The sequence below is a fragment of the Medicago sativa genome, chromosome 1 (genome assembly GCF_051527215.1).
Source record: "Medicago sativa cultivar Bolivia chromosome 1, Bolivia_mono, whole genome shotgun sequence".
NCBI classification, from domain to species: domain Eukaryota; kingdom Viridiplantae; phylum Streptophyta; class Magnoliopsida; order Fabales; family Fabaceae; genus Medicago; species Medicago sativa.
The window spans coordinates 14626037-14653539 of record NC_140749.1 but is presented as its reverse complement, the minus strand read 5'-3'; the positions used below and the strand labels follow the sequence as shown (position 1 = coordinate 14653539).

At 34.2% G+C, this 27503-nt stretch overlaps 4 protein-coding genes across 5 annotated transcripts; 2 read left to right on the top strand and 2 right to left on the bottom strand.

The window, feature by feature from the left end:
* Positions 1-1863: 1863 nt before the first annotated feature.
* Positions 1864-4001, bottom strand: LOC146952957 (rust resistance kinase Lr10-like). Its single transcript, XM_085707261.1, has 2 exons — positions 3306-4001; positions 1864-3208 (listed from the first exon to the last, which is right to left on the bottom strand). The coding sequence occupies exons 1-2, from the start codon at positions 3892-3894 to the stop codon at positions 2088-2090; spliced, it is 1710 nt and encodes a 569-aa protein (XP_085563387.1). The 5' UTR covers positions 3895-4001; the 3' UTR covers positions 1864-2087.
* A 4372-nt stretch (positions 4002-8373) lies between these two features.
* LOC146952956 (LEAF RUST 10 DISEASE-RESISTANCE LOCUS RECEPTOR-LIKE PROTEIN KINASE-like 2.1) lies at positions 8374-16459 on the top strand. Its single transcript, XM_085707272.1, has 4 exons — positions 8374-9367; positions 14718-14750; positions 15009-15032; positions 15154-16459. The coding sequence occupies exons 1-4, from the start codon at positions 8374-8376 to the stop codon at positions 16413-16415; spliced, it is 2313 nt and encodes a 770-aa protein (XP_085563398.1). The 3' UTR covers positions 16416-16459.
* A 1933-nt stretch (positions 16460-18392) lies between these two features.
* LOC146952955 (rust resistance kinase Lr10-like) lies at positions 18393-20462 on the bottom strand. The gene is made up of 2 exons (XM_085707257.1): positions 19823-20462; positions 18393-19720 (listed from the first exon to the last, which is right to left on the bottom strand). Exons 1-2 carry the CDS (start codon positions 20430-20432, stop codon positions 18600-18602), a joined length of 1731 nt encoding a protein of 576 aa, XP_085563383.1. The 5' UTR covers positions 20433-20462; the 3' UTR covers positions 18393-18599.
* Positions 20463-21463: 1001 nt separating this feature from the next.
* LOC146952954 (rust resistance kinase Lr10-like) lies at positions 21464-26591 on the top strand. 2 transcript variants are annotated; one of them, XM_085707220.1, is made up of 4 exons: positions 21464-22483; positions 23072-23104; positions 25090-25113; positions 25192-26591. In XM_085707220.1, the coding sequence occupies exons 1-4, from the start codon at positions 21508-21510 to the stop codon at positions 26448-26450; spliced, it is 2292 nt and encodes a 763-aa protein (XP_085563346.1). In that variant the 5' UTR covers positions 21464-21507; the 3' UTR covers positions 26451-26591. The 2 variants fall into 2 exon arrangements, with proteins under 2 accessions (XP_085563346.1, XP_085563349.1); XM_085707223.1 differs by lacking the exons at positions 21464-22483; positions 23072-23104 and adding an exon at positions 23246-24550.
* Positions 26592-27503: the final 912 nt, after the last annotated feature.

The window sequence follows — 27503 nt, the reverse complement described above, 5'->3', positions numbered from 1 at the left end:
AAGCAACAAATTTGGAAGATCTGGAACCAGCCAATCGTACTGCGATTTTCCAATCGCAATGCGATTTCTTGAAGTCAGAGAGCATGTTTTTGAAGGAGCTGGATCGCAATACGATCCAGCCAATCGTGATACGATTTCAAGAAGGGCTTTGAAGTAAATTAGGGTTTAAAGATGCAATCGTGGTACGATTTCTCTAATCGCGGTACGATTTTGGGCGATCAGAACTTGCCTATTTAAGCTGAAGTCAGTCTCAAACAAAGGGGATTACGATTTTGGAGAGCTAAAATGCGATTTTCACACCCAGAAGGCTGCAGCGGAGAGGATTTCATCATCTCTAACCCAGTTTATGTATGTTTTAATTCTTTCATTGATTATGCTATTTGTAAACTCAATTATGAGTAGCTAAATCTCTTAGAGATTAGGTCAGAGATGAATCTATGTAACCCTAATTGATCATATGTTGCTGTGAAACTCTATTAGTTATTAATGAATTTCTAGTCTTTATTCAATTCAATTGTTCTTAATGCTTTTTATATCCTGATCAAATATAAACATGATTTTGTGAGAACGAATGACTACTGACCATAGCTTTCGACTTAGACCTAATTGAATTGTTCTAATAAACATGGTTAGTCTAGGAATGGATAATCGTTTGTTAGTGATATTAGGTTAACGTTCATAAAACCTTCAAAGATTATTAGACCACCTAAGGAATTAGGGGCTGTAGTTTAAGAAGAGGGTCCTAACTCAAGGGATTGATTAGGGCTAATTTGTTAATCATCGTGAAACTAGAAAATCATTAGTAACAATAGGTGCAGTAACCAATTAGGGGTAACATAGAGGATTCGACGACCTGATCTCATCTCTATCCATATTTTCTTAATCAAATCTAATTCTCTTATTTGATTTCATAAAATCAAACCAAATCTACTGCCTAGTGGCAAACCAAAATTAACTTTTATACATCCTATTTTTATAACGCGATTGAATTATTGAAGTTAAAAACAGTCCTCGTGGGATCGATAATTTTACTACTTCGATAGTATTTGGTGCACTTGCCAAACGTCTATCAACTGTTATAGACACAGTTTAATACTCACTCTTTTATGCAGGTCTCACATTTTGAAAATAAATCATACATTATAGGTAAGACTCGTATGAATAAATATTAAGTGTGTTAAAAAGAGTAGATTCCTATAACATTTCTTTTAATTTTCCTCTTAAGAAAAGTCAAGTGGGACGGCTAAAATACTTTGACACATAAATAAAATATGTCCTTAGATACATAAATAAAATATGTCCTTAGATACTAGATAATAATCCAGTGGCAATAAAGAGAACGTCAATATTGGGCTCCAATGACACCAATCAATAGTGTGAAAAGAAAAACCCTTCTCCTACGTATGTGGAATTTCACAATGACTTTGACGCAGAGAAAGATAATTATTTACTTTGACTAGTCTCTGATAATTATTTAATTTAATAATGATACTTGTTGATTCAATAGTGAAAATAAACGTGTGTGTCTATATATATAATGCAAAACTTGTTGCCCATGTGAGTATCAGTTGATAGGAACATTGTATAATATATATAAGATCTGAGGTTTGAACTTCGAACTCTTTACTTATTCACCTTTTAAGAGAGGAAATTCGAGTAAAGACAGACTCGTCACAATCTGACCCAATTTTTATACAATTAATGGTTGTAATTATAACAAGTAATTCTCTCTCACAGGTTTACCATATGTGGTCCTTCTATCCATGACATCAACACCTACCTTCATAAATATCCAAACTTGCAAAAATAAAAGTGGCATAATTTCTCCTTCTTCAATTTTTAGAACAAGAAAATTCATGGAGATTAACAAAGGTGATACTTAAAATTCAATCAAAAGAACTAATGGGTACAAATATTTTTTATTTAAAAAAAAAAAATAATTAAACTATATTGATACAAAGACATTTTACTTCCAAGACATTCAACTCATCACTACTTCAAATTTAACAGTATGTATACTGAGTTGGCCATTAGTTCTTGAATGACATTCTGTCTCCTACAACATTCATGTTGCCATAATCTATAATCTAGTCTAATTCTTGAATGACATCTAGTTCTGAATTCAAACATCCTGGAACAGTATTTACAGTTCTATTACTTGATGATGAAGCATTGAAAGGATTTGTGGGAACTTTTAATTTGTCTCCATCTCCTTGTAGCATCTGAACCACAGTTTTCATAGACGGTCGATGCACAGAGTGCCACTGAATGCACCAAAGTCCGACAATTGCTAGCTTTTTTGCAACTCTAAGATCTCCCTCTTCATCAATTGGAATATAGACGTCTCCACCTTCAAGTAAACCATGGATCCAATCTGGATACAAAACTTGGAAATTTTCTTCACCACCAGTAGTTGTTTTAGTATTCTTTCTTCCTCCAACCATCTCCAGCAACAACATACCGTAGCTGTATATATCAGACTTATAAGAGACATTCCCAAAGTTTCGAGAAAAAACTTCAGGTGCCATGTACCCTAAAGTTCCCCTTGCTGCGGTCATCGATACTGTACTTTGATTTTTGGAGCACAGCTTTGCTAAACCAAAATCTGATATTTTTGGAATGAAATTGTCATCTAACAAGACATTATGAGGATTGATATCAAAGTGAAGAATTCTATGATCACAACCTTGGTGAAGATACTCAATTCCATTGGCAATGCCTAGAGCAATTTGTTGCAATAAGTCCCAACCAAGGAAAACATCCTTGTTGTCGGGTGAAGAAATGAAATTTTGCAACGAACCATTCGGGAAAAAGTCATAAATCAAAGCACGATAAAATCCATCAGCGCAAAAGCCAAGCAACCGAACAACATTAACATGATGGATTTTTCCCATAGTTCCCACTTCATTTATGAACTCTCTCCCATCTCCTTCTTCTGTACTATTAAGCATCTTCACAGCAACCAGAATTTGACTCGATAATTTACCTTTATACACAGCTCCATGAGCTCCTTCACCTAGCTTTTCCTTGAACTGATCCGTAATTCTCTTGATATCACCATAAGAAAATCTGGTTGGCTTTGACGCTTCGTAATCCTTCAAAAAGTTTTCAAGTCTCGTTTGATCTTCCCCTTTCGTTCTAAAATGGACATAAACTCGAATGAAAACACCAATCAAAACAACCAGCATAGTTGAACCAACAATTGCTCCTGCAAATTCAACACTTAATGAAAGGAAAAAACAGAAATAATAATAATATATGGAATAGAAATAGAACTGAAGGTATATATAATATATTCTATTCACCTGTTGTTACTAAAATAATGGATGTGAGGTTCTTCTTTGATTTGTTTTGTAGCTGATCATATTCTAAACATTGACTAGGAAATGTTGTTTCGGACCAACTCAATCTGAAAGAGTTAGACCTTATATCAAAACCTGCTGATAGTGGCAAAACTTTATCAAACATTCTTGTGCAGCTTAATATGTCCAACTTGATGATACTCTCGTAAGGATCAGCGGCATAAATTGGACAGGGCAACATATCTTGTACCCAGCTTATGAAACGGTGTTCTCCAACTGAAGAGCAATTAAAGAATGTAATGTTTCTATTGAAAAATTTGGATCGAAAAGGATAGAATAATGAAATATTGTGTGTCAAAAACAGACTAGAAAGACACTGTTGTGGGTCGGATAGGATTAATTGTTTCAACTTGCAATCTATGTAGCTGATAAGGAATTTTTTTGATACAGGTTTTGAGGGAAACTCAAGGATTTGATTCTTGTTACTTGAACAAGATAGACGGAAGGGACACTCAATGGATGAGTTATTATTGTTCTGACCATTTACAAAGCTTATAAGCAGCAGCAGTAGCAGTGCATGGATTGGCATCATCCCCAAAGGGAAAAATATTGTGAATCTGCACTAATTTAATTTATGACTTCAAATTACTTGTTATTAATATCTTCAAATGCACATATAGAAGTTTTTTGGTCCTGTTTGTATAGTTGCATATCTCATGCCATTTAAATATGAGAAACGATATTTGTACATCCATTTTTTAACAAATTTTGTGACAACTTTCTTTCTTATACTCACTTATCTCTCCATTGCTTTAAATATATCTATTTTTTTAGGGGATTGAGTTATATCTATCTATACAATATAAAAAATATAAAAAATAAATTGGCCTTTCAAAACAAAGTTTTTTTAATAACAATATTTTGGGGATATTAGCTTTCATATAATAAACTTCGGCAAGGAAACCGGGTTCACAATCTAACATAGGAAAGTCGTTTAAGTTTTGTTTGCGAGTTTGGAAGAAAAGCAATGGAAGGGTTTGGAAAAAGGAAATGGGCAAGTGGAAGGAATATAAGACTTCAAAAAGGAAGGGGTTTCACGGGTTCATTTTTCTTCCTAATACAAAATTCTCCTAGTTCCTTTCTTCAAAATAAAACTTAGATTGTTTAAAGGGAAATGATAGTGTAATTGCTAACACCTTTCCTTAATTACACACCATTGTCTCCTTCGATTTCTGGCAAATAACAAATTTAATTGGCCGAGACCTTTTCTTGATAAATTCTTGATAAAAAATCTCTAGATAAATAGCAATAAATGAGGGAGTGTTTGAGAGAGAGTGTGAGAGAGATTGCACAAAGCATTCCTCTTAAACAAAATCTAGTTTTGATCCTCCTATTTTTAATTCCGCAAGTCCCCTTATTTTTTTCAATTTCTGAAATTAAATCCTAACTAGAACTTTTACACATGCTACCGCCCGGGTCATAAAAAATGGAGAAGCTAATATATTGTGATATGATCCATTACATAGATAATAAAAGAATTAAGAACATACAATGGTTGTTCACACATTTTGGAAAATCTCCTTATACACTACATTTGAAGTGGTGTTAATACAGTCATCATTGTCATCTGTTAATAATATTTTTAGGACATTATAAATGTAGTAGACAAAAGCAAAATTTTATAGTACAATCCCAACTTATAATTTTAATGTCATAATTTTAAATAGAACTATAAAAGCAGATTGTGCAATTGATTCAAAATATTTTTAGCGACATTGAGCAGCAATCCATAATTTTTTAACGAAAGAGATTTTGGCAAAAACACCACACAAATTATAAATTACTGAAACAAAGCAAATGTATTTTGATTCCTATCAATTCTGTATGTAAGTTTGAAATATCTGTCATGATTCTATATTTATGTCATTTATATTGTGCACTTAGTTTTAATGATAATTTTCCTTGTAAATTATCATACGTCAACTATCCTACTGTAAATCATCCTACCACTGCTTGTTATAGTAATATGTTTAACTCCCAAAACAACTAACATAATTATGGCCGAATAAATTAGATTGATGGTAAGTTGAATAACTTATACAAAAACTATATAAGAACAGAAGAACGAAAAAATCCAAAACAATTAGATATGACAGAAACAAATTTGCATAAATTGTAAATCCCTTCCTAGTAGTAAAATTTGTTGCATGTTAAAATATTTGAGGGATGTAACAAAACGTAAAAATAACAAAACCTAAAAAAATTAGGGTTAGTATTAGGAGGGAAAATATTAGGTTTAGTTGTTGCAGACTTAACAAAATTAATAAATAAGGATAAGAATATATTTGAGGGATGTAACAAAACGTGAAAATAACAAAACCTAAAAAAATTAGGGTTAGTAGTAGGAGGGAAAATATTAGGTTTAGTTGCTGCAGACTTAACAAAATTAATAAATAAGGATATAAGGATATATTTGAGGGATGTAACAAAACATAAAAATAACAAAACCTAAAAAATTAGGGTTAGTATTAGGAGGGAAAATATTAGGTTCAGTTGTTGCAGACTTAACAAAATTAATAAATAAGGATAAGAATATATTTGAGGGATCGATGTAGCAAAACGTAAAAATAACAAAACCTAAAAAAATTAGGGTTAGTAGTAGGAGGGAAAATATTAGGTTTAGTTGCTGCAGACTTAACAAAATTAATAAATAAGGATAAGGATATATATTTGAGGGATGTAACAAAACGTAATAATAACAAAACCTAAAAAAATTAGGGTTTGTAGTAGGAGGGAAAATATTAGGTTTAGTTGCTGCAGACTTAACAAAATTAATAAATAAGGATATAAGGATATATTTGAGGGATGTAACAAAACGTAAAAATAACAAAACCTAAAAAAATTAGGGTTAGTATTAGGAGGGAAAATATTAGGTTTAGTTACTGCATACTTAACAAAATTAGTAAATAAGGATTGATTGTGGCAATAAGTTAGTTGTGTATGTAGCTCATGTGGCAATAAGTTAGTTGTATATGTAGAAATTAATAAGTTTTTTAATTAAACAGATTGATTGTTATCAAATAAATTAATAGTTTGACAAAATGAAAAGCAAATCTGGGTTCCCGAATCTACCATGGCCATCATCATCATCGCCCACCATCACAACAGCATCAAACCTTCTAATCGCTCGTACTCGTCATAGTCGCAAGCCAAGAACCACCACCATCAACACTAGCGGCATCACAATCACCTAATCTAGAATGAATGATCATCAATTATCCCTATAACCCCCAGAAAAACCTTCACCATTCAAAATGATTCAAAGACCCAAAAGTAACAACAATAAAAATCTCAGAAAACAATAAATAAAAAAAAACATAAAGCAAATTCTTTATTGCTACAAACAAAGCATATTTATGTTGAACTCATCAAATGTTGATGAGTTCAACATATGACAACTTTGACAGAAATATGTTTTTACTAAACGAAATAGTTTTGATCGTGAGTGTTCATAATTTTCAAATTAATTTTTTTGACGGAATAATTTTCAAATTAATAATTAATGGAACATATAAATAATTTAAAATGTTGATGTGGTGTCCACATATGCAGAATTAAAAATAATTGAATAAATAGGAAGACTAAATAATTGAAAAAATAGGGGCTAAAATTGCGGAATTAAACATAGGAAGACTAAAATTCAGATTTTGTTTAAATAGGAAGACTAAAATTGCAATTAAACTTAAATATTAAGAGTGTCTCAAAGTTTCGTTTGGTTCGAGAGTTTTGAAGGGGAGGGGAGGGGAGGGAAGGGAAGGAGAGCGAATTTTATTACAGTGTCAAAATTATCCTTAGATTAATTTAAAATCTCAACATTATACTTATAACAACATTTATTTATTTATTTTGACAATGACAACATTTATTATTATTATTATTATTATTATTATTATTATTATTATTATTATTATTATTATTATTATTATTATTATTATTATTATTATTATTATGTTATATTATCCTTGAAACAACTTTTATTATTATTAGGTTATAGGTTACATTATCTTGTATCAACTTTTATTATTATTAGGTTATATTATCTTTATAATAACTTTTATTCCATATTATTAACAAATTTTCCTTGTAACAACTTTTATTACAACTTGTAACAACCCTATTACTAATCAATTACATCGTTATTGTTTCGTTACTCTATTATCCTTATTTAATTAAGTTTAAGGGTAAAACAGTAAAAGAATTTTAAAATTCCTTCCCTCCCCTTGCGAACCAAACACATTTTTAATTAAAATATCTCTCCTTCCCTCCCCTCCTAATTCTCGAACCAAACGAACATTTTCCTCTTAAGAAAAGTCAAAGGGGACGGCTAAAAGACTTTGACACATAAATACAATTTGTCCTTAGATACTAGATAATAATCCCATGGCTATGAAGAGAACGTCAATGTTGGGCTCCAATGACACCAATCAATAGTGTGAAAAGAAAAACCCTTCTCCTACGTATGTGGAATTTCACAACGACTTGGACTTATAGCAAGACAATTTTTTATTTAGGACTAGTCTTTGATAATGGTTGGATGGATGTCGTATGTGGAATCATTTGTACGTCGTTGGACTAGTTTCTGATACAATTTGTAAGCTTGCTCCAAAGACTTTGTCTAATATACATGGCTAATTTAGTCTTAGACACCATGCACAAGTATTTGTCCATCCATTATTAGATCATTAGGTATGGACATTGCTTAATATATATAAGGGCTGAAGTTTAAACCTCAAGCTCTTTACTTACTCACCTTTTAGGAGATGAAATTCTAGTAATTAGACTACGTGAAGAAAAAAAATGCAAAACTTATCTTATTTGAGGGATTAATCTATGCAGTTATATGTTAATTTATGCAGTTGCGCACAGATGATACTCAATTTATAAAAAATAATATTATCTAATTAATGAGTTTGACGCAAAGAAAGACAAATTTGTCCTTGCAACTAGTCCTTGATAATGGAATTGGATGGCCTTAGTGGTTATGTATATTCCATTAATTTCAGCATCAATCATGAGCAGAGAGATGAAATCATTTTTATGCTTCCTCCAAATATCCGTGGTAGTTGTTGTGCTACTACTGCAACAAACATGTGATGCAACTACTATTACTAATAATCAAACATATTGTCCACCATCTTCATGCGGCAAAATCACAAACATACAACATCCTTTTCGACTTAAGGATGATCCAACAACCTGTGGTGATCCCAGGTACGAGTTATCATGCGAAAACAACATTCCATCGTTAACTCTGTTGTCGGGTAAATACTATGTGAAATCAATCAACTACAATAACTACACGATTCGGTTAGTTGATCCGGGAATTCAAGATGGTGATTGCTCCACCATTCCTCACTATTACTTATACTATTTTAATTTCACCAGCCCTTCCAATTATAGCATCAATGCTGCTGATCCATATCGAACCGACCAGCTCAGAATAATTGATAGTACTAGATATGATACTTACGATGATACTATATTATTACCAATGTTCCAGCACGTAATTTACATGAATTGTAGCAGTCCTGTGAGGGATGATCCGGTGTACGCAGATGCAGCTTCTTGCATGAACAAGTCGAATTCTCAAAGTGGCCATGTTTATGCCACTGCTGGGGATTTGAAGGTTAGAAACTATAAAGATGATGACTGTCACGTGGAGCTTGTTACGCCGATATCTTTTTTCCTTTTAAATTACAGCTCTGGGGATTGGAATACTCCTGATGGAAAGTTTTGGTACGCTGATGAAATTTATGGATTTGAATGGTCGGTGGATTCGGACGAAAGTTTCTTGGATGAACAAGACGTTCCGATGGTGGTTAATTACAGTGAAATCCATAGCATGTTGGTGGGTGGATTTGAAGTTTCTTGGATGAGTGGTCCTTGTGAAAATCTCTGTGGAGACCCAAATTGCTATTTGAGAGAAACCACTTGGGGTCTTGAATGCAACGATCCGTCTCGTATTTGTAGAACAACGTTGGGATTTTATGTTGGTTGTGACACTGGTAAGAACAATTTTCACTTTCATCGACTTAATTGCGCTCTTGTTTCATATGTTATCACATTCACAAATATAGTTCCCTATTTTAAAATCGAAATTTTTTGTCCTCAATTATCCACAACTTTGGTCCCAAACCTATCAATAATAATAATTGATTATGAGAAAATGTCTCACATCGGATAATATGAAGAAATATGCAAAGGCTGAGCCATATAAATAAAAGTCTTGTGTGTTAATATTTCTTGCACCAATAGTTAGTAGGTTTTGTTATAGCTAGCGTTACCTCTACTAAGTATCTGTAATTATCAATTACATTATACAATTCCTTTCTTTCTGTTTTTTTTATATGGTATCGGACTGAAACGGTTCAGCCCCCTCTCCCTCTAAATCAGGACGTTGTTCCAAACCCCAGCTGCCACCCTCGCCGCCATGGCCACCGACAGCTATACCTCAATCACCAACCCCTATAAACAATCCAAACCACTCGCCTGCATCACCCTTGGCAGTGTAACCAAACTTCTTCCCACCAATTACTTTAATTGGCAACTCCATGTTGAAGCATTCCTTGATGGCTATGATCTTCTCAAATACCCAGATGGATCGTTACCAACGCCGTCCAAAACAATCACCACCACTGCCGAGACTCCAGTGACAACAGAAAATCCTGCCTATCAAACAAGGCGACGACAGGATCGCCTCATCTATGGTGCCCTTCTCACCACCCTCTCAAATGAGGTCACCTCCCTAGAGTCCCAAACAAAGAACTCACACGATCTTTGGACCCTCCTCAAGAACACCTATGTCAAGGCTTCTCGCAGTCATCTCAAGCAACTAAAGGAGCGCCTCCGGACAGCATCCAAAGGTACTCAATCCATCACCAGCTATATGCATTCCCTGAAGAAAACAGGCGATCTCCTTGCCTCGCTTAGATCACCTGTCTCCATTGAAGACATGACTGATTATATCCTACGCGGCCACGACGACAGCTATCGCGTTATCATTGACGGAGTGAATGAAAGGGATAACTCAATTACCTTTGATGACCTTCTTGAGAAGCTTCTCATCCAAGAACTCTCAATCGCTGTTGTTCACCAACAGACCCTTGCCCCACTCACCGCCTTGGATGCTCAGACGAGACCCAACTCCTTGCACAATCAAATCAACGCCCTGGAAATCGCAAGCCCTTCCTCGACAAATGTCAGTGGTGTAATGTCAAAGGACATGTTTTATCTCAGCGCCGCACCTTCAGACAGCAACATCATGGTATCCCTCCACCTCCTCGTGACTCGCCCCAGGTCAACACTGCAACTGTTGGTCCCCAACAAACTGATATTTTGGTTGATAGTGGAGCAGCACATCACATAACAAATGACATTGCAAATATGGAAATCCATCATCCCTACACGGGTCATGACTCACTATTCATGGGCAACGGTTCAGGTTTAAACATCTCTCACTCTAGAACACTTTTAATTAATGATTTATCCTTGTCTAATGTTTTGTGTGTTCCTCCATGAAACAACAAATTATTTCTGTCTCCCAACTTACCAAACAAACAAACTTTGTTGTTCTTTTTCTTCCACATTCTTTTTATGTGAAGGACTTACAGACTAGCCAAACAACTCATAAAGGCTCATGTGTCGATGGACTTTATCGATGGCCGGCCGCTGCACCATATGTTCACACCATTCGCAAGGACTCACCAACATTATGGCACCATAAGCTTGGGCACCCATCATCATCTATTTTCAAATTTATTTCCCAGCATTTTTCTTTAGGCACAAATAAATTCCAGTAATCAGATTGTAATTCATGCCAAATTGGTAAAAGTCACAAACTTCCTTTCCATGAATCCACTCTTATATCGTCTTATCCATTAGAAATAATTTTTTCAGATGTATGGACTTCGCCCATTTTATCTATTAATGGTCTTCGCTACTATTGCATGTTTGTTGATCACTTCACTTGTTATTTTTGGCTCTATCCAATGAAACGCAAATATGATGTACAGGTCATATTTCCCAAATTTAAATCCCTTATTGAAAATTTCCATAAATAAAAAATAAAAATATTCTACACAGATAATGTTAGCGAATACAATGGTCTTCACCCTTTTCTAAGTAATCATGGTATAAGTCATCACACCACTCCACCCCACACACCTAAACATAATGGAATTTCAGAACGCCGGAATCGTCACATTGTCGAGACTAGTCTCGCCCTTCTCCATCACTCAGGCCTACCCCCTCACCTATTGGCCTCACGCCATGACTACTGCAGCCTACCTTATAAATCGCCTTCCCACTCCCATTCTTAGGTACCAATCACCTTATTTCAAGTTGCACAACATTAGCTCGGACTATCATAAATTAAAATGTTTTGGATGTTTGTGTTTTCCCTGGATTAAGCCATATGTTAACCATAAACTTGCACCAAAGTTTGCTATGTGTGTTTTTGTAGGTTACTCAGCTGATCAACATCCATATTTGTGCCTCGATCCCACAACGGGCAAGATTTACACCTCCCTCCATGTAAAGTTTTTCGAATCGGAATTTCCATTTAGCTCCCATGCTACTCAAACATAGGCACTCACCCCAGATTTGACACTCTCTTCGCCAAACCAAAACAAGCTCACTCAAATCATTCAAAATCCCGCAACTCTAATCCCAAATGACCTCGCCCAGATCACTCACTCGTCTGCACCCTCATCACCAATGCCCAATGACCTTGCCCACACCACTCAACAACAGTCACCCTCCTCACAAACTTCCAGTGAGCTCGACCAACCCACTCAAACATCTTCACCCTCTTCACCAAACTCCAATGAGGTCGCCCAAAAAATTCAAATGTCCTCGCCCACGTCCCCAACAACAAATGAATTGGCCCACATCACTACAACGCCAACGCCTCCACCACCGGCCCCACCCATTGCTCGCCCACACAAAAACCAGTCATCCAACGTCGATGGGATAATCACCCATTCTCAAAACAACATTGTTAAACCCATCAAAAAGCTTAACCTTCATGTTCACCCCTTATGTCCCATCGAACCCAGCAATATCACTCAAGCCCTTCGTAACCCTGATTGGCGCTCGGCTATGCAAGCTAAATTTGATGCCTTGCACAACAATAACACCTGGGATCTTGTTAGATGGTCCTCTCCTCAAAATTTGGTTGGGTGTAAATGGGTTTTTTGCATCAAACGAAATCTGGATGGCTCTATTGATCGTTACAAGCCACGACTAGTCACCAAAGGATTTCAATAACGCTCTGGTTGTGACTACACGGGAACATTCAGTCTGGTTGTTAAACCGGTGACTATTCGAATTGTCCTTACACTTGCAGTTCGGTAAGGATGGTCCCTTCGTCAGCTTGATGTCAACAATGCGTTCCTCCAAGGTACGCTTAAGGAGGAAGTATTCATGTTACAGCCACCTGGATTTTTCAACAAAAACTTCCCTGATCATATTTGTCGCCTCAAAAAGGCACTTTACGGGTTAAAGCAAGCACATATTGCCTGGTATACGGAGCTTCGGGTATTCCTATTATCCCTTAGCTTCGTCAACTTCACTATTGATGCCTCTTTATTCATCCACCACAAACCAGGTGTTAAACTATACTTATTAGTATATGTTTATGATATCATTGTCACCGGGAGTTCTCCTGCAGAGGTCTCCACACTCATCGCCACATTCGCTGCTCGCTTTTCTTTGAAAGACTTTGGATATCCTAATTATTTCTTGGGGGTCGAAATGGTTCCCTCTACTGCGGGTATATTCCTTTCCCAAAGGAAATATATCACTGATCTACTACATAAAGCAGGCATGGCATATACGAAACCAGCATCCACTCCATTGTCTGCCACGGATAAATTACTCAAGGATTCCGACGATCTCCTACCATCCCCAACCGAGTGTCGAGTGCTCGTTAAAAGCCTCCAATACTTGAGCCTTACTTGCCCAGACATTGCCTTCAGCACCAACAAACTCGCCTAATTCATGCAGAACCCCAGAACGGCGCATTGGACTGCACTCAAAAGAGTGCTTAGATACTTGGCGGGTTCTTGTGACAAAGACGTCTTCATCTTGACGACCGCCCCACTAAATCTCCACGCCTACTCAGATGCGGACTGGGCAAGCGACAAAGATGATTATATCTCCACCACTGGTTATCTGTTATATCTTGGCAGGACGCCCATCTCTTGGAGCTCTCGAAAACAATGTTCTGTCGCTCGATCTTCCACAGAAGCAGAATATAAAGCCTTGGCTGACACGGCGAGTGAGCTGTTATGGGTCCTTTCACTATTCACTGAACTTGGCCACACTCCAACAACCAATCCAGTCATCTATTGTGACAACCTCGGTGCAACCCACCTTAGTGCTAATCATGTATTTCACTCTCGGATGAAACATATAGCCTTAGTCTATCATTTTATCCGAGAAAATGTTCAACATGGCAAGTTTCGAGTATCCTTTATTTCTACTGATGATCAATTTGCTGATATTCTAACCAAACCCCTGCTTCGTCCTAGGTTCGATTACTTACTGTCCAAGTTGCATCTCTCTTTTAAACCATCCAACTTGCGGGAGGATATCAATAATAATTATTATTATGAGAAAATGTCCTACATCGGATAATATGAAGAAACATGCAAAGGCTTAGCCATATAAATAAAAGCATTGTGTTAATATTTCTTGCACCAATAATTAGTGGGTTTTGCTATAGCTAGTGTTACCTCTACTATTCGGTATCTGTAATTATCAATTACATTATACAATTCCTTTCTTTCTGTTTCTTTATAAAACCATCTTCTTTTATCGATGTTGATTTTTGGCCAAGAAATTTATGAATTTAGGTATCAATGCTATTTTTTTCTTGATATTAAAACATAAGCAATAGATCACCATTTTTTTGACCAATAATTACATTTTTTTTACCACAAAAAATCTAATTTAGACTCAAAATTGCAACAAACGGGATAATTAAAATAGTGAAAAGTTCAAATTTAAAAAATAAAAAAAAAAAAGATAAAATGAAACATCGAATGAGTGTTGGATATATATGTCAATTTTATGGTCCACAATTGAGATAAGTCATTTTTTCTTTTTGGCAACAATTGAATGAGATAAGTCGTTTTTGCATCATGCACAAGTTAGTTTTTACACCTTTGGATCAATAAATTCTACCTTTAAATTAAATGAGATATGATATAACTTATTGATTTGTGGATGAAAAAAGACATATGTGTATAGTACAAAATCATTTTATTTGTGCAATGTTAGACAAAACTATATGTATACACACACACGCGACACCTATGAGAGTTAACTCGGCTAACTTTATTTTAATTTTAGGACATCCATCGAAGCTGCGAATGTTTATCGAAGGTAAGGAGAAATTTTTCCTCTAACTTCTTTAATTCTACATGCTTTGTTTCAAATAGTAGTTGGTTGCTTTTCTTTTGGATTATGTCTTCTTTTTTATTGAGTTTGAGTATCCGTTTTTATTATGTTTCTATAAACTAATTTTCCATTAAAAACGCTTTAACACCTAAATAAGTAATGATTACTAGCTACTTACTCTTTTTGTGTCACTTTGTGACATCTTTTTCATTTGTTAATTGACATCATTAAAATGTCTCGCAGGTATTATGTACGGAATTGCCAGAGGTAATTTTTTATATTCGGAATTTTTTTTGGAGAGTCATTTTCAGAATGTTATTTGAATATTATATCATCATATTGTTTGTTAATATTATTGCATTCAAATATTATATATAATAAATTTCAGGACTACTGCATGCAATAGGTGTGAGAATATACGATGGAGCTCGGCGTGTTTCTGAATCTAAATTTGGTATTGACATAGGAAGAATGATTGGAAGGTATATTTTGCCATCGTTCATTATGATTAGATTTATGTATCTCATAGCTCTCTTTGGAAAACTCATACATACATATCGAACAAGGCATACATCAATGTATGAAAACATCGAAGATTTTCTTCAAGGGAATTCCCTCATGCCAATTAGGTATTCATACAAAGAGATAAAGCAGATGTCGAGAGGCTTTAAGGAAAAGTTGGGTGAAGGAGGCTATGGTAAGGTTTATAAGGGAAAGCTTCGTAGTGGGCCTTTGGTAGCCATAAAGATGTTGGGAAAAATTAAGGGTAATGGAAATGGACAAGATTTCATTAGTGAAGTTGCAACTATAGGAAAAATACATCACACCAATGTGGTGCGACTTGTTGGATTTTGTGTTGAGGGATCAAAACGTGCTCTTGTTTATGATTTCATGCCCAATGGATCTCTTGATAGATATATTTCCTCTAGGGAAGATCATATTTCCTTAAGTTATAAGCAAATGTACGAGATATCTCTTGGAGTTGCACGTGGAATTGCTTATTTGCATCAGGGTTGTGACATGCAAATTTTACATTTTGATATCAAGCCACATAACATACTTCTTGACCAGGACTTCATCGCCAAAGTATCAGACTTTGGTCTTGCAAAACTTTATCCAGTTGACAATAGCATTGTAACTTTGACTGCTGCAAGAGGAACAATTGGTTACATGGCGCCAGAATTGTTCTACAAAAATATTGGTAAAGTTTCCTATAAGGCCGATGTCTATAGCTTTGGAATGCTCTTGATGGAAATAGCAAACAGGAGAAGAAATTTGAACTCAAATGCAGATGATTCAGACCAAATTTTCTTTCCTTATTGGATTTACAATGAATTAATTGAAGAAAGGGAGATAGAAATATTGGGAGAAGCTACCAATGAGGAAAAGAAAAATGTGAAGAAAATGTTCATAATTGCTCTATGGTGTATACAATTGAATCCTAGTGATCGTCCTTCAATGGACAGAGTAATAGAAATGCTTGAAGGAGATATTGAAGACATTGAAATTCCTCCAAAACCTTCTCCATATCCAACTGAAATTATTCAAGATAATGAAGTTAGCTCTAATGAATCTTTATCAGATGATGATGTCACCGGTTCAATTAGTTTTATTGAGGAAACCGTAGAAGATCCTTTACTATATACCTAATCTACAATGATAATAAATACTTGTGATTTGGTTGTTTATTTTCATTAATCATCTAAATTTTACATTACACATAAAAAATTGCATATATGTGCTATTTCTTAATTTGTTGTCCCTTCTAATAGTGAACACTCCTTTTGTTTCCAAGTATGCTAAACAATAAACAGAAAGGTACACCATTTGTACCATGTGTAAATGGGAAAATTTGTTTTATGTAATTACCACTACACCAATGTCCCTTTGTAACAATGTTTCTTTTAATCTAGCTTTTCAAGTAGAATTGAGATCGATTCCTTCACTTTAGCAACAGAATTATCTCTCTCTAGTCAATTTTTCTTGTAGTAATGAATAAAAAATGGATGCCAACATAAATTTATTTATATACGACCAATCATTGTTTATAAATCATATTTTACAAACTAAAATTGTTTACTTAAACTTTCCACAAACATGCCAACAACTATGAAAACAAATGCTTTATACTTATAGGCTTCGTAATAAAAAAGGAGACTGATTTATTGATCCAAAAAAAAAAGAGAAAATTAATTGAGGATTCTCAAACCATGAAACTTGCAAACCAGAAACTTATATATAGTGACAACTCCAAAAAAAATTAATTAGTGGGTGCAATATCATATTCTATACAATGTTTATATATAAAAAATATATCAATGCATTTTTTATAAAATAGTTTCATAGCTATCTTTTAGTGAAAAATTAAAGATTGCAAAAACTATACACTATTTTATACCAAAAGAATTAGAGACATGTGTAAACATCTATGAGACTTATATTTCTCTACATGTATTTATATTTTAAAATTGTTGTGATTTTTCATTTTTCAACACTACCAAATATATAATTTGCTATGTATGTGACTAAACAATCATTCAACCATTCCTCTTGACCTGTTTTGGCTTTCTCAGTTATAAAATATATTGCTATTCAAAATCAAAAATCTTTCAACATTTCATTGCTCGTATTATTGGGTAATTGATTGTTCAGAAAAAAATTATTTAATATTTTTTGTGGAGCATCACCCCTTAAGTTTTAGATGGAAAAAAAAAAGTAAAAAACATGAAACAAAATATATACATACTGGGGGCAGCTAAAGAGAGAATAATGCAATTGTTATCGGTTTGACTTTTGTCAAAAATGTTTCTCTGAAGTCAAAGTTGGTGTTTGATGAAATTCTTTGTTGGTATTTTTAGTGTGAAAGAGTCTCACATTGAATAGATAAGTGAATGTTGAACATTATACAATTGAAATGACTCATAAACCTAATACCACAAGGTTGAGTTAAGATGTTTTGAGTTAAGATGTGGTGTGTAATTCGCTTATGTTGTTGCTATTGACCCAATTAATGTAATGATTCTCCAAACTCCACTCATAAACCAACATTCTTTACTTTAATTTGATTAAGGATTGGTAATAGTGATTTTGTGGGAAGGTGGTCAGAAGAAATGCTAGAAGTGGGTTTTGATGGAGATTTTTGAATGTTGGGAGAGTAAATGTGGAGAGGTTGGTTGTTTATGATTCATGAGTGGCAATGGGGATCTAATCATGAGTATGTAAGAGAGGAAGCAGAAGTGGTAGATAAGGGAATATAGGCAAAGAGTCAATTAGGACTTGACAACGATAATTTAATGTTAAGGGTGGAAACTCATCACAATCTTACCCCTTTTTTATACAATTAATGGTTGCAAGTTGCAAGTTGCAACTTGCAACCAGCACAAGTAATTCTATCTCACATGTTTACCATCATTCTTAATTAACACCACATGTGGTCCCTCTACCCATGACACCTACCTTCATAAATATCCGACTTGCAAAAATAAAATTGGCATATTAATGTATCCCTTATTAATAATAATTTCTCTTTTTTCAGTTTTTAGACTAAAAAAAATACATGGAGACTAACAAAGGTGATATTATTTTTTTTTTGGTTCAAAGAAAGGTGATACTTAAAATTCAATCAAATGAACTAATGGGTACAAATATTTTTATTTAATAAAAAAAACTAAACTAAACTATACTGATACAGAGACATTATACTTTCAACACCTTCAACTCTACACTACTTTCAAGTTTAACACTATGTATACTGAGTTGGCCATTATTTCTTTACTCTAATTTGTGACATTGTATCTCCATACAGCATTCAAGTTGCCATATTAATTCTATAATCTAGTCTAATTCTTGAATGACATCTAGTTCTACATTCAAACATCCTGGAACAGTATTTACAGTTCTAATATTACTTGATGATGAAGCATTGAAGGGATTGGTGGGAACTTGTAACTTGTCTCCATCTCCTTGTAGCATCTGAACCACAGATTTCATGGACGGCCGATGCACGGAGTGCCACTGAATGCACCAAAGTCCGACAATTGCTAGTTTTTTTGCAATTCTAAAATCTCCCTCTTCGTCGATTGGGATATATATGTCTCCCCCTTCAAGTAAACCATGGATCCAATCTGGATACAGAACTTGGAAATTTTCTTCACCACCAGTAGTTGTTTTAGTATTCTTTCTTCCTCCAACCATTTCTAGCAACAACATACCGTAGCTGTATATATCAGACTTATAAGAGACGTTCCCAAAGTTTCGAGAAAAAACTTCAGGTGCCATGTACCCTAAAGTTCCCCTGGCTGCGGTCATCGATACTGTACTTTGATTTTTGGAGCACAGCTTAGCTAAACCGAAGTCTGATATTTTTGGAACGAAATTGTCATCTAACAAGACGTTATGTGGATTGATATCGAAGTGAAGAATTCTATGATCACAGCCTTGATGAAGATACTCAATACCATTGGCAATGCCTAGAGCAATTTGTTGCAATAAGTCCCAACCAAGGAAAACATCCTTGTTGTCGGGTGAAGAGATGAAGTTTTGCAACGAACCATTCGGGAAAAAGTCATAAACCAAAGCACGATAAAATCCATCGGCACAAAAGCCAAGCAACCGAACAACATTAACATGATGAATTTTTCCCATAGTTCCCACTTCATTTATAAACTCTCTCCCATCTCCCTCAGTATTACTAAGCATCTTCACAGCAACCAGAATTTGACTCGATAATTTACCTTTATAGACAGCTCCATGAGCTCCTTCGCCAAGCTTTTCTTTGAACTGATCTGTAATTCTCTTGATATCTGCATAAGAAAATCTAGTTGGCTTTGACGCTTCGTAATCCTTCAAAAAGTTTTCAAGTCTTGTTTGATCTTCCCCTTTCGTCCTAAAATGGACGTATACTCGAAAGAAAACACCAATCAAAATAACCAGCATAGTTGAACCAACAATTGCTCCTGCAAATTCAACACTTAATATTGAAAGGAAAAAACAGAAATAATAATATATGGAATAGAAATAGAACTGAAGCTATATATAATATAATATATTCTATTCACCTGTTGTTACTAAAATAATGGATGTGAGTTTCTTCTTTGATTTGTGGTGTAGCAGATCATATTCTAAACATTGACTAGGAAATGTTGTTTCGGACCAACTCAAGCTGAGCGCGTTATACCTTATATAATAACTTGCTGTTACTGGCAAAACTTTATCAAACATTCTTGTGCAGCTTAATAAGTCCAATTCGACGACACTTTCGGTAGAATCGGTAGCATAAATTGGACAAAACAACATGTCTTGTACACCAGGGTTTCTTTGGTCCCAGCTTTTCAAATGGTGTACTCCAACTGAAGAGCAATTAAAGAAAGTAATGTTGTTGTAGGAAAAATCTGATTGAAAAGGATAAAATAATGAAAAATTGTTTGTTAAAAAGAACGTAGGAAGACAGTTTTGTGGGTCAGATAGGACCAAGTTTTTCAATTTGCAATCTATGTCTCTGATAAGGAATTTTTTTGATACTGGTTTCGAGGGAAACTCAAGGTATTGATTCTTGTTACTTGAACAAGATAAACGAAAGGGGCATTCAACGGATGAGTTATTATTGTTCTGACCATTTACAAGGTTTACTGCTAGCAGCAGTTGCAATGCTATTATTGTGAGTGACATGTTGAAGGGAATTACAATTCAAACTTGTATAATTTCATATATAGTTGAGCTGCATTTAAAGTTGAAAATAATGCTGCAACTCAACTACAAAATATAGATTAAGAAATGTTCTACGTTACGTCATCTAAAGGAAAAACAAGTAGACCGAAGAAAATTCAAAATAGAACACTCAACTATCTTTCTACTATTTTTATTTTGCACATTTTTTTCACAGATTTTCGGTCAAATTGTTAGATTACAATGATATAGTACAAATTCAAAGTTGCAAAAATCAAAAAGGATGAATATGCGAACAAACTAACATCATCCATGTCAATAGCAAAAAACGGCAAAGTACTTATGCCTTTAAATATGACTATATTCAAGTGTCCGGATATCCAACATTGACGACGCCAAAGTCATTGATTGAATATGTTCTTGCTCAATCTAATTTTTCAATTTGAATCAAATAAACACCATTAAGACAGGAAATCAAAAATATACCGCCCAAAGACTGGAAATTAAAACAAACAAATCCGTGCAAAGATGACGAATGTGAAAATCACTTATTTAACTAAGACAGGAAATCAAAAATATACCGCCCAAAGACGGGAAATTAAAACAAACAAATCCGTGCAAAGATGACGAATGTGAAAATCACTTATTTAACTAAAAAAGAAGGAAAACAAATCGAAGGGGGTGAAAATCACTTATTTAACTAAAAAAGAATGTGCATTGACATATGTGCAACAATTAGGTCATTTATTTGAGGATGGGAGGAGTAGTGTTGACTATAGATATAAAGTTGAAAAAATTTTGGATTGACCAAAGCATAATAGTTGAATCTCAATTAATCATGCCGGCAAGACCGCTCTCTTCCACAAATTGTAATACATAAGTCGTGTTTGAATAATGTCCAATAAAAATAGAGTGTGAGAAATATAATGTATCAATGAAAGTCAACAACGATGGCTAAAAGATTTTGACATTTGAGAAAGACAATTTTTGACTTAGATACACATGTACACATGACCCTTTCAGATTATAATACCGTAGCTCTAAAGTGAAATCCAGTCTTCACTCTTCACCATCAATCATGTGCAGAGAAAAATCATTCTTATTCTTAATCCAAATTATTGTAGTAGTGCTACTACTGCATCAGCATCAAACATGTGATGCAATTACAAATAGTAATAACCAGACAAATTGTCCACCTTCTTCATGTGGTAAAATCAACAACATAAAATATCCGTTTCGACTTAAGAATGATCCAACAACCTGTGGTGATCCGAGGTACGAGTTATCCTGCGAAAACAACATCGCAACTTTAACTTTGTTGTCCGGTAAATACTATGTGAAATCAATCAACTACAATAACTACACAATTCGGTTAGATGATCCCGGAATTGAAGAGGGTGATTGCTCCACCATTCCTCACTATTACTTATACAATTATAATTTCACCAGCTCTTATATCTACGATTCTGTTGATCCATATCAAACTTACCAGAGAAGAATAGTTGATACTACTATATATAAATATGCACCAGCTCTTACTTTGGCAGTTCTTAGAAGTCCTCAATCATTACAAATGTTCCAGCACGTAATTTACATGAATTGTAGCAGTCCTGTGAGGGATGATCCGGTGTATGTGGATGCAGCTTCTTGCATGAACAAGTCGAATTCTCAAGGTGGCCATGTTTATGCCATTGCTGGGGATTTGAAGGTTGGAAACTATAATCATGATGACTGTCACGTGGAGCTTGTTACGCCGATATCTTTTTTCCGTTATAACTACAGCTCTGAGGATTGGCATACTCCTGATGGAAAGTTTTCGTACGAGGACGACAGTTTCCCATATGAATGGAAGGTTACGAATCAAATGTTTGATTACAGTGAAATTCATAGGATGTTGGTGGGTGGTTTTGAAGTTTCTTGGATGACTGGTCCTTGTCAAGATCATTGTGGAGTTCCAGATTGCTATTTGAAAGAAACCACTTGGAGTCTTGAATGCGACGATCCGTCTAATCTATGTAGAACAACGCTGGGTTTTCATGTTGGTTGTGTCACTGGTAAGAACAACATTACATTTTATTTATCTATTTAACTGCACTCATGTTTCCGGTGTTATCGCATTAAGAAATTATATTTGTATAACCATTTTGTTGACAACTTTCTCATACACACATTTTATTTATATATTGTTTTTGACCAATAATAAGAGAGAAAAGAATGTTGACACAAAAAATTTCGTCAAATGGTTGTACAAATATCATTACTCTACTACATTTATGATAATAGTTTTGTATTTCCAAAAAAAATAAAAATAAGTATTTAAAAACAAAAAATAAATTTTAATTTTTTTAGAAATAAAAAACAGCAAAAGCACTTTGTTCATTTTGTTGTGTATATATAAATGTTTGATGGAAAAATCATATGAGTATATGTATTTTGAAAGAAAAAGATAAATAGATTGATGTGATTAATTGATGATGAAAAGATAAAATAAAATAGAAGAGATAAAATGAAACTATAACTGTTTGTTGGATACATGTATGTCAATTCTATGGTGCAAAATTGAGATAAGTCTTGTATCATGTACAAGTTATTGTACACCTTTAAGAGTTAAGTCACTAACTTCTTCTTTATTTTAATTTTAGGAACTCCATCCAAGCTGCGAATGTTTATCGAAGGTAAGGAGAAATTTGTCCTCTAACTTCTTTAATTATACACGGTTTTCTTGTAGTGTACACTACTCCCTTGTGTCACTGTGTTTTTATGTTTACCCTCCAGTGACCCGGATAAGAGAGTTTGGGAATTTTGAGTTTGGTCGGAATGTAAGTAAAGTCTAATATAAAGTTGTTTCAATCATAATTTAAATTTGGGTTCTCTTAAACGAATCACTTTTAGGTGAAATTCAAGAATCACTTCAGTCAAATCACTTTACCCTCATATCATTGTTATAACCAAATAAAACTATTTTGTGTTCTTTACCAAACTATCGGATAAGTTTTGTTCATAGGCAAGCAAAACAATGTGGCTCACTCTTGCCTAGAGTGGCATTGTCTTAAGCTAACCGCCAATTTTTTTATTATATTCCTTCATGTATTATGACTCCTTTATTGTATTAAATGGGTTAATTTTGTTGTTGTCAATAGAAAAAATTAGTTAAGTACAATTAATTGATTTTCTAGATTTCATGTAACATACGACTTAAATTTAATAAGGTATCATTCTTGATAGTTAATAGTAAAACTCGCCATAAACGTGACATCGCAAATGTGAGAGAGAGAGAGAGAGAGAGAGAGAGAGAGAGAGAGGGCCATAGGTCTTACCTAGGGTAACTGTGTCGGCAATCACTATAGAGGGGTAGGGTTCTAATCAGAGCTACACATACTATGGGAATAAGAGAGAATGGTATGTGATGAGTTTGAGACGTCGGAAAATGATTCGATCGGGAGATCAAGGACATGAAAGGTAAAGGGGATTTTCACTGCATAGAAGTTTGGGGTTTGGAAGGTTTCACGATCTAGGGTTTCGTGGCTATTGGAATAGGTTTGCTGGGTTACTTGATTATGGTACACAGATTCGAAGGTTTTACGAACATAGGTGTGTGATGTCAATTGAGGTACATTGTCGATTAATCGAGAGGCGCCTTAATCTTAGGCATGCCTCTCGATAACAGGGAGTGTTGAAGACTCGATCAAGTTCACGTCAATAGGAGGCTTTGATGGTAACATTCTATTTCACTAATGTACCAGAGCATTTATAATATGTTGAGGTGAGGAAGGGTTTGGTGGTTTGTGGTATTTTGGCAAGCGTATGTGTGTCCCGGTATAGAAATGCTAACAAGTGTTTGGTTTTGTGTGCTTCACTAATGTGTGAAACGTTGACAAATTGAATAAAGCACTGAACAAAGTGTACTTTGGTCAACAACAGATACGGGCCAATGTTGCACAATTTGATATGTTTGGTGGTGTGGGTACGACTATGACGGAGATGGAGGAAGCGGTGAGGGAGTAATTGATGAGGGAGAAAATATTATGATGGAGAAAACCCCTATTGTGATCATTTGAAAGTCGTGAAACAATGTTATTTTTTCTTATAAGACAACGTTTATTGTGCAACTGGTAAACCAGGTAAGATTCAACTCTGGGAAAGGGTTTTTTTTTAGGTCAACGAAATATTCATGTTACTTATAAGAGTGGGTAGTGAAACCATTCTTATGTTTGTGATTATAGGCTTTCTATGATTTGGCAATTTTGTCTCATCATATGGCATTATGGGTTGGATAAATTTCTATCTTTTTATTTTTATTAGGCTTCGTTTGTCTCATGTGATGGTTGTCTTTAGTATATGGCAATATTAAAAACGTCCTTGCAAAAAAATTTGTTTTTAAAAATATATAGTCCCTGACCTCACTTTTTTTACGATTTGTCACATTTGTATATATGTGGCATTAGCTGACTGTGCCAAATTGTCCAACTGGCATTCACATAGCAATTCACTTATTTAAAAATGATTTCTAAAAAATAGATAATATATTTTTCGAATTTTAAAAAAACCAATATTTTTAATTAATTAAAAAAACAATAAAACTGCAGAAAAGGGGGAAAATTTCTATTGCTTACTCTTTTTGTGTCAATTTGTTAATTGACTTCATTAAAATTTCTCGCAGGTATTACGTACGGAATTGCCCAAGGTAATTTTTTATATTCACATTTTTTTTGGCAATCTCATGTTCACAATGTTATTTGAACATTTTATTATATTATTGCAGGACTACTACGTGCAATGGGTATAAGAATATACGGTGGAGCTGAGGGATTTTCTGACTCTAAATTTGGTCTTGACATAGGAAATATCTTTGGAAGGTATATTTTGTCATCATACATTGTAGTTAGATGTGTGTTAGGTCTCATAGTTTTCTTTGCAAAATTGATACATACATATCGAGCACGACATACATCAATGTATGAAAACATCGAAGATTTTCTTCAAGGGAATTCCCTCCTACCAATTAGGTATTCATACAAAGAGATAAAGAAGATGACGAGAGGCTTTAAGGAAAAGTTGGGTGAAGGAGGATACGGTAAGGTTTATAAGGGAAAGCTTCGTAGTGGACCTTTGGTAGCCATAAAAATGTTGGGTAAACTTAAGGGAAATAGAAATGGGCAAGATTTCATTAATGAAGTTGCAACCATAGGAAAAATACATCACACCAATGTGGTGCGACTTGTTGGATTTTGTGTTGAGGGATCAAAACGTGCTCTTGTTTATGATTTCATGCCCAATGGCTCTCTTGATAAATATATTTCCTCTAGAGAAGACCATATTTCCTTAACTTACAAGCAAATGTACGAGATATCTATTGGAATTGCACGTGGAATTGCTTATTTGCATCAAGGTTGTGACATGCAAATTTTACATTTTGATATCAAGCCTCATAACATTCTTCTTGACAAAGACTTCATCGCCAAGGTTTCAGACTTTGGTCTTGCAAAACTTTATCCAGTTGACAATAGCATTGTAACTTTAACGGCTGCAAGAGGAACAATTGGTTACATGGCACCAGAATTGTTCTACAAAAATATTGGTAAAGTTTCCTATAAGGCCGATGTGTATAGCTTTGGAATGCTCTTAATGGAAATAGCAAATAGGAGAAGAAATTTGAACTCAAATGCAGATGATTCAGACCAAATTTTCTTTCCCTATTGGATTTACAACGAATTGATTGAAGAAAGGGAGATAGAAATATTGGGAGAAGCTACCAATGAGGAAAAGAAAAATGTGAAGAAAATGTTCATAATTGCTTTGTGGTGTATACAATTGAACCCTATTGATCGTCCTTCAATGGACAGAGTAATAGAAATGCTCGAAGGAGATATTGAAGACATTGAAATTCCTCCAAAACCTTCTCCATATCCAACTGAAATTATTCAAGGTAATGGAGTAAGCACTAGTGAATCTTTATGGGATGATGATGTCACTGGCTCAATTAATTTTTCGAAGGAAACTATAGAAGATCCTCTACTATAGTACTAAACTAATAATTACTAGTAATTTAGTTTTTTAATTTCATTAAGCATTCACATAAATATTACCTACATGTGTGTTATTTCATAATTCGTAGTCACTTATAATTGAGAACATAATAGAATTGAGATCGATACTTATCTGTCTCTCTACGCAATTTTTCTTGTAGTAATGAGGAAAAAAAATGGATGCAAACATAAATTTATTTATACAACCAATCATAGTTTTTTCTTTAAAGAACCAATCATAGTTTTTTTTTAAAGAAAGAAAGAACCAATCATAGTTAATAAATCATATTTTACAAACTAAAATTATTGTGAAACAAAAATTTACAAACTAAAATTGTTTACTTAATCTTTCCACAAACATCCTACCAACTATGAAAACAAATGCTTTATACTTTATAGGCTTGGTAATAAGAAAGGAGACTGAGATTTATTGATCCATTGTTAATATGTTTAACTTCAAGACCAATGAAGATTTGAACCAAAGAAAGAGAAAATTAATTGAGGATAGGTTGTGAGTCTCTCAAACCAAGCAACTTGAAAACCAGAGACTTATCATTGCATTCAAACAATGGTGGCTGGACATATAATGATGAATCCAAAAAAAATAATTGGTGGGTGAGATATCATATTCTATACAATGGTAATATAAAAAAATATATAAATGCATTTTTTATAAAATAATTTCATAGCTATCTCTTAGTGAAGATTAAAAATTGCAAAAACTATACACTATTTTATGCCAAAATAATTAAAGACGTAAATATCTATGAATTATATATTTCTCTACATGTATTTATGTTTTAAAATTGTATGATTTTTCGTTTTCAATACTACCAAATATATGTCTAAACAATCATTCAATCATTCCTCTTGACCTGTTTTGGCTTTTTCGGTTAAAAAATATAGGGAAAATTACAACAACCTCCCTTGAGTTTTGTTTGAATGTCACTAACACCCCCTCTATTTTTAAATAAAACACTGACCTCCCCTACTGTTAACTGTGTTTGGCTGCCGTTAATAAATATTGAATTCTAACTGTACAATGACT

Coding starts and splice junctions, on each gene's coding strand:
- LOC146952955 (XM_085707257.1), bottom strand. CDS start 20,432: ATGTCACTCACAATAATAGCATTGCAACTGCTGCTAGCAGTAAACCTT. Junction 19,721..19,822: donor CATTATTTTAGTAACAACAG/GTGAATAGAATA, acceptor TTGAATTTGCAG/GAGCAATTGTTGGTTCAACT.
- LOC146952957 (XM_085707261.1), bottom strand. CDS start 3,894: ATGATGCCAATCCATGCACTGCTACTGCTGCTGCTTATAAGCTTTGTA. Junction 3,209..3,305: donor CATTATTTTAGTAACAACAG/GTGAATAGAATA, acceptor TTGAATTTGCAG/GAGCAATTGTTGGTTCAACT.
- LOC146952956 (XM_085707272.1), top strand. CDS start 8,374: ATGAGCAGAGAGATGAAATCATTTTTATGCTTCCTCCAAATATCCGTG. Junction 9,368..14,717: donor TTATGTTGGTTGTGACACTG/GTAAGAACAATT, acceptor TTTTAATTTTAG/GACATCCATCGAAGCTGCGA. Junction 15,033..15,153: donor TATGTACGGAATTGCCAGAG/GTAATTTTTTAT, acceptor AATAAATTTCAG/GACTACTGCATGCAATAGGT.
- LOC146952954 (XM_085707220.1), top strand. CDS start 21,508: ATGTGCAGAGAAAAATCATTCTTATTCTTAATCCAAATTATTGTAGTA. Junction 23,105..25,089: donor GCTGCGAATGTTTATCGAAG/GTAAGGAGAAAT, acceptor AATTTCTCGCAG/GTATTACGTACGGAATTGCC. Junction 25,114..25,191: donor TACGTACGGAATTGCCCAAG/GTAATTTTTTAT, acceptor ATATTATTGCAG/GACTACTACGTGCAATGGGT.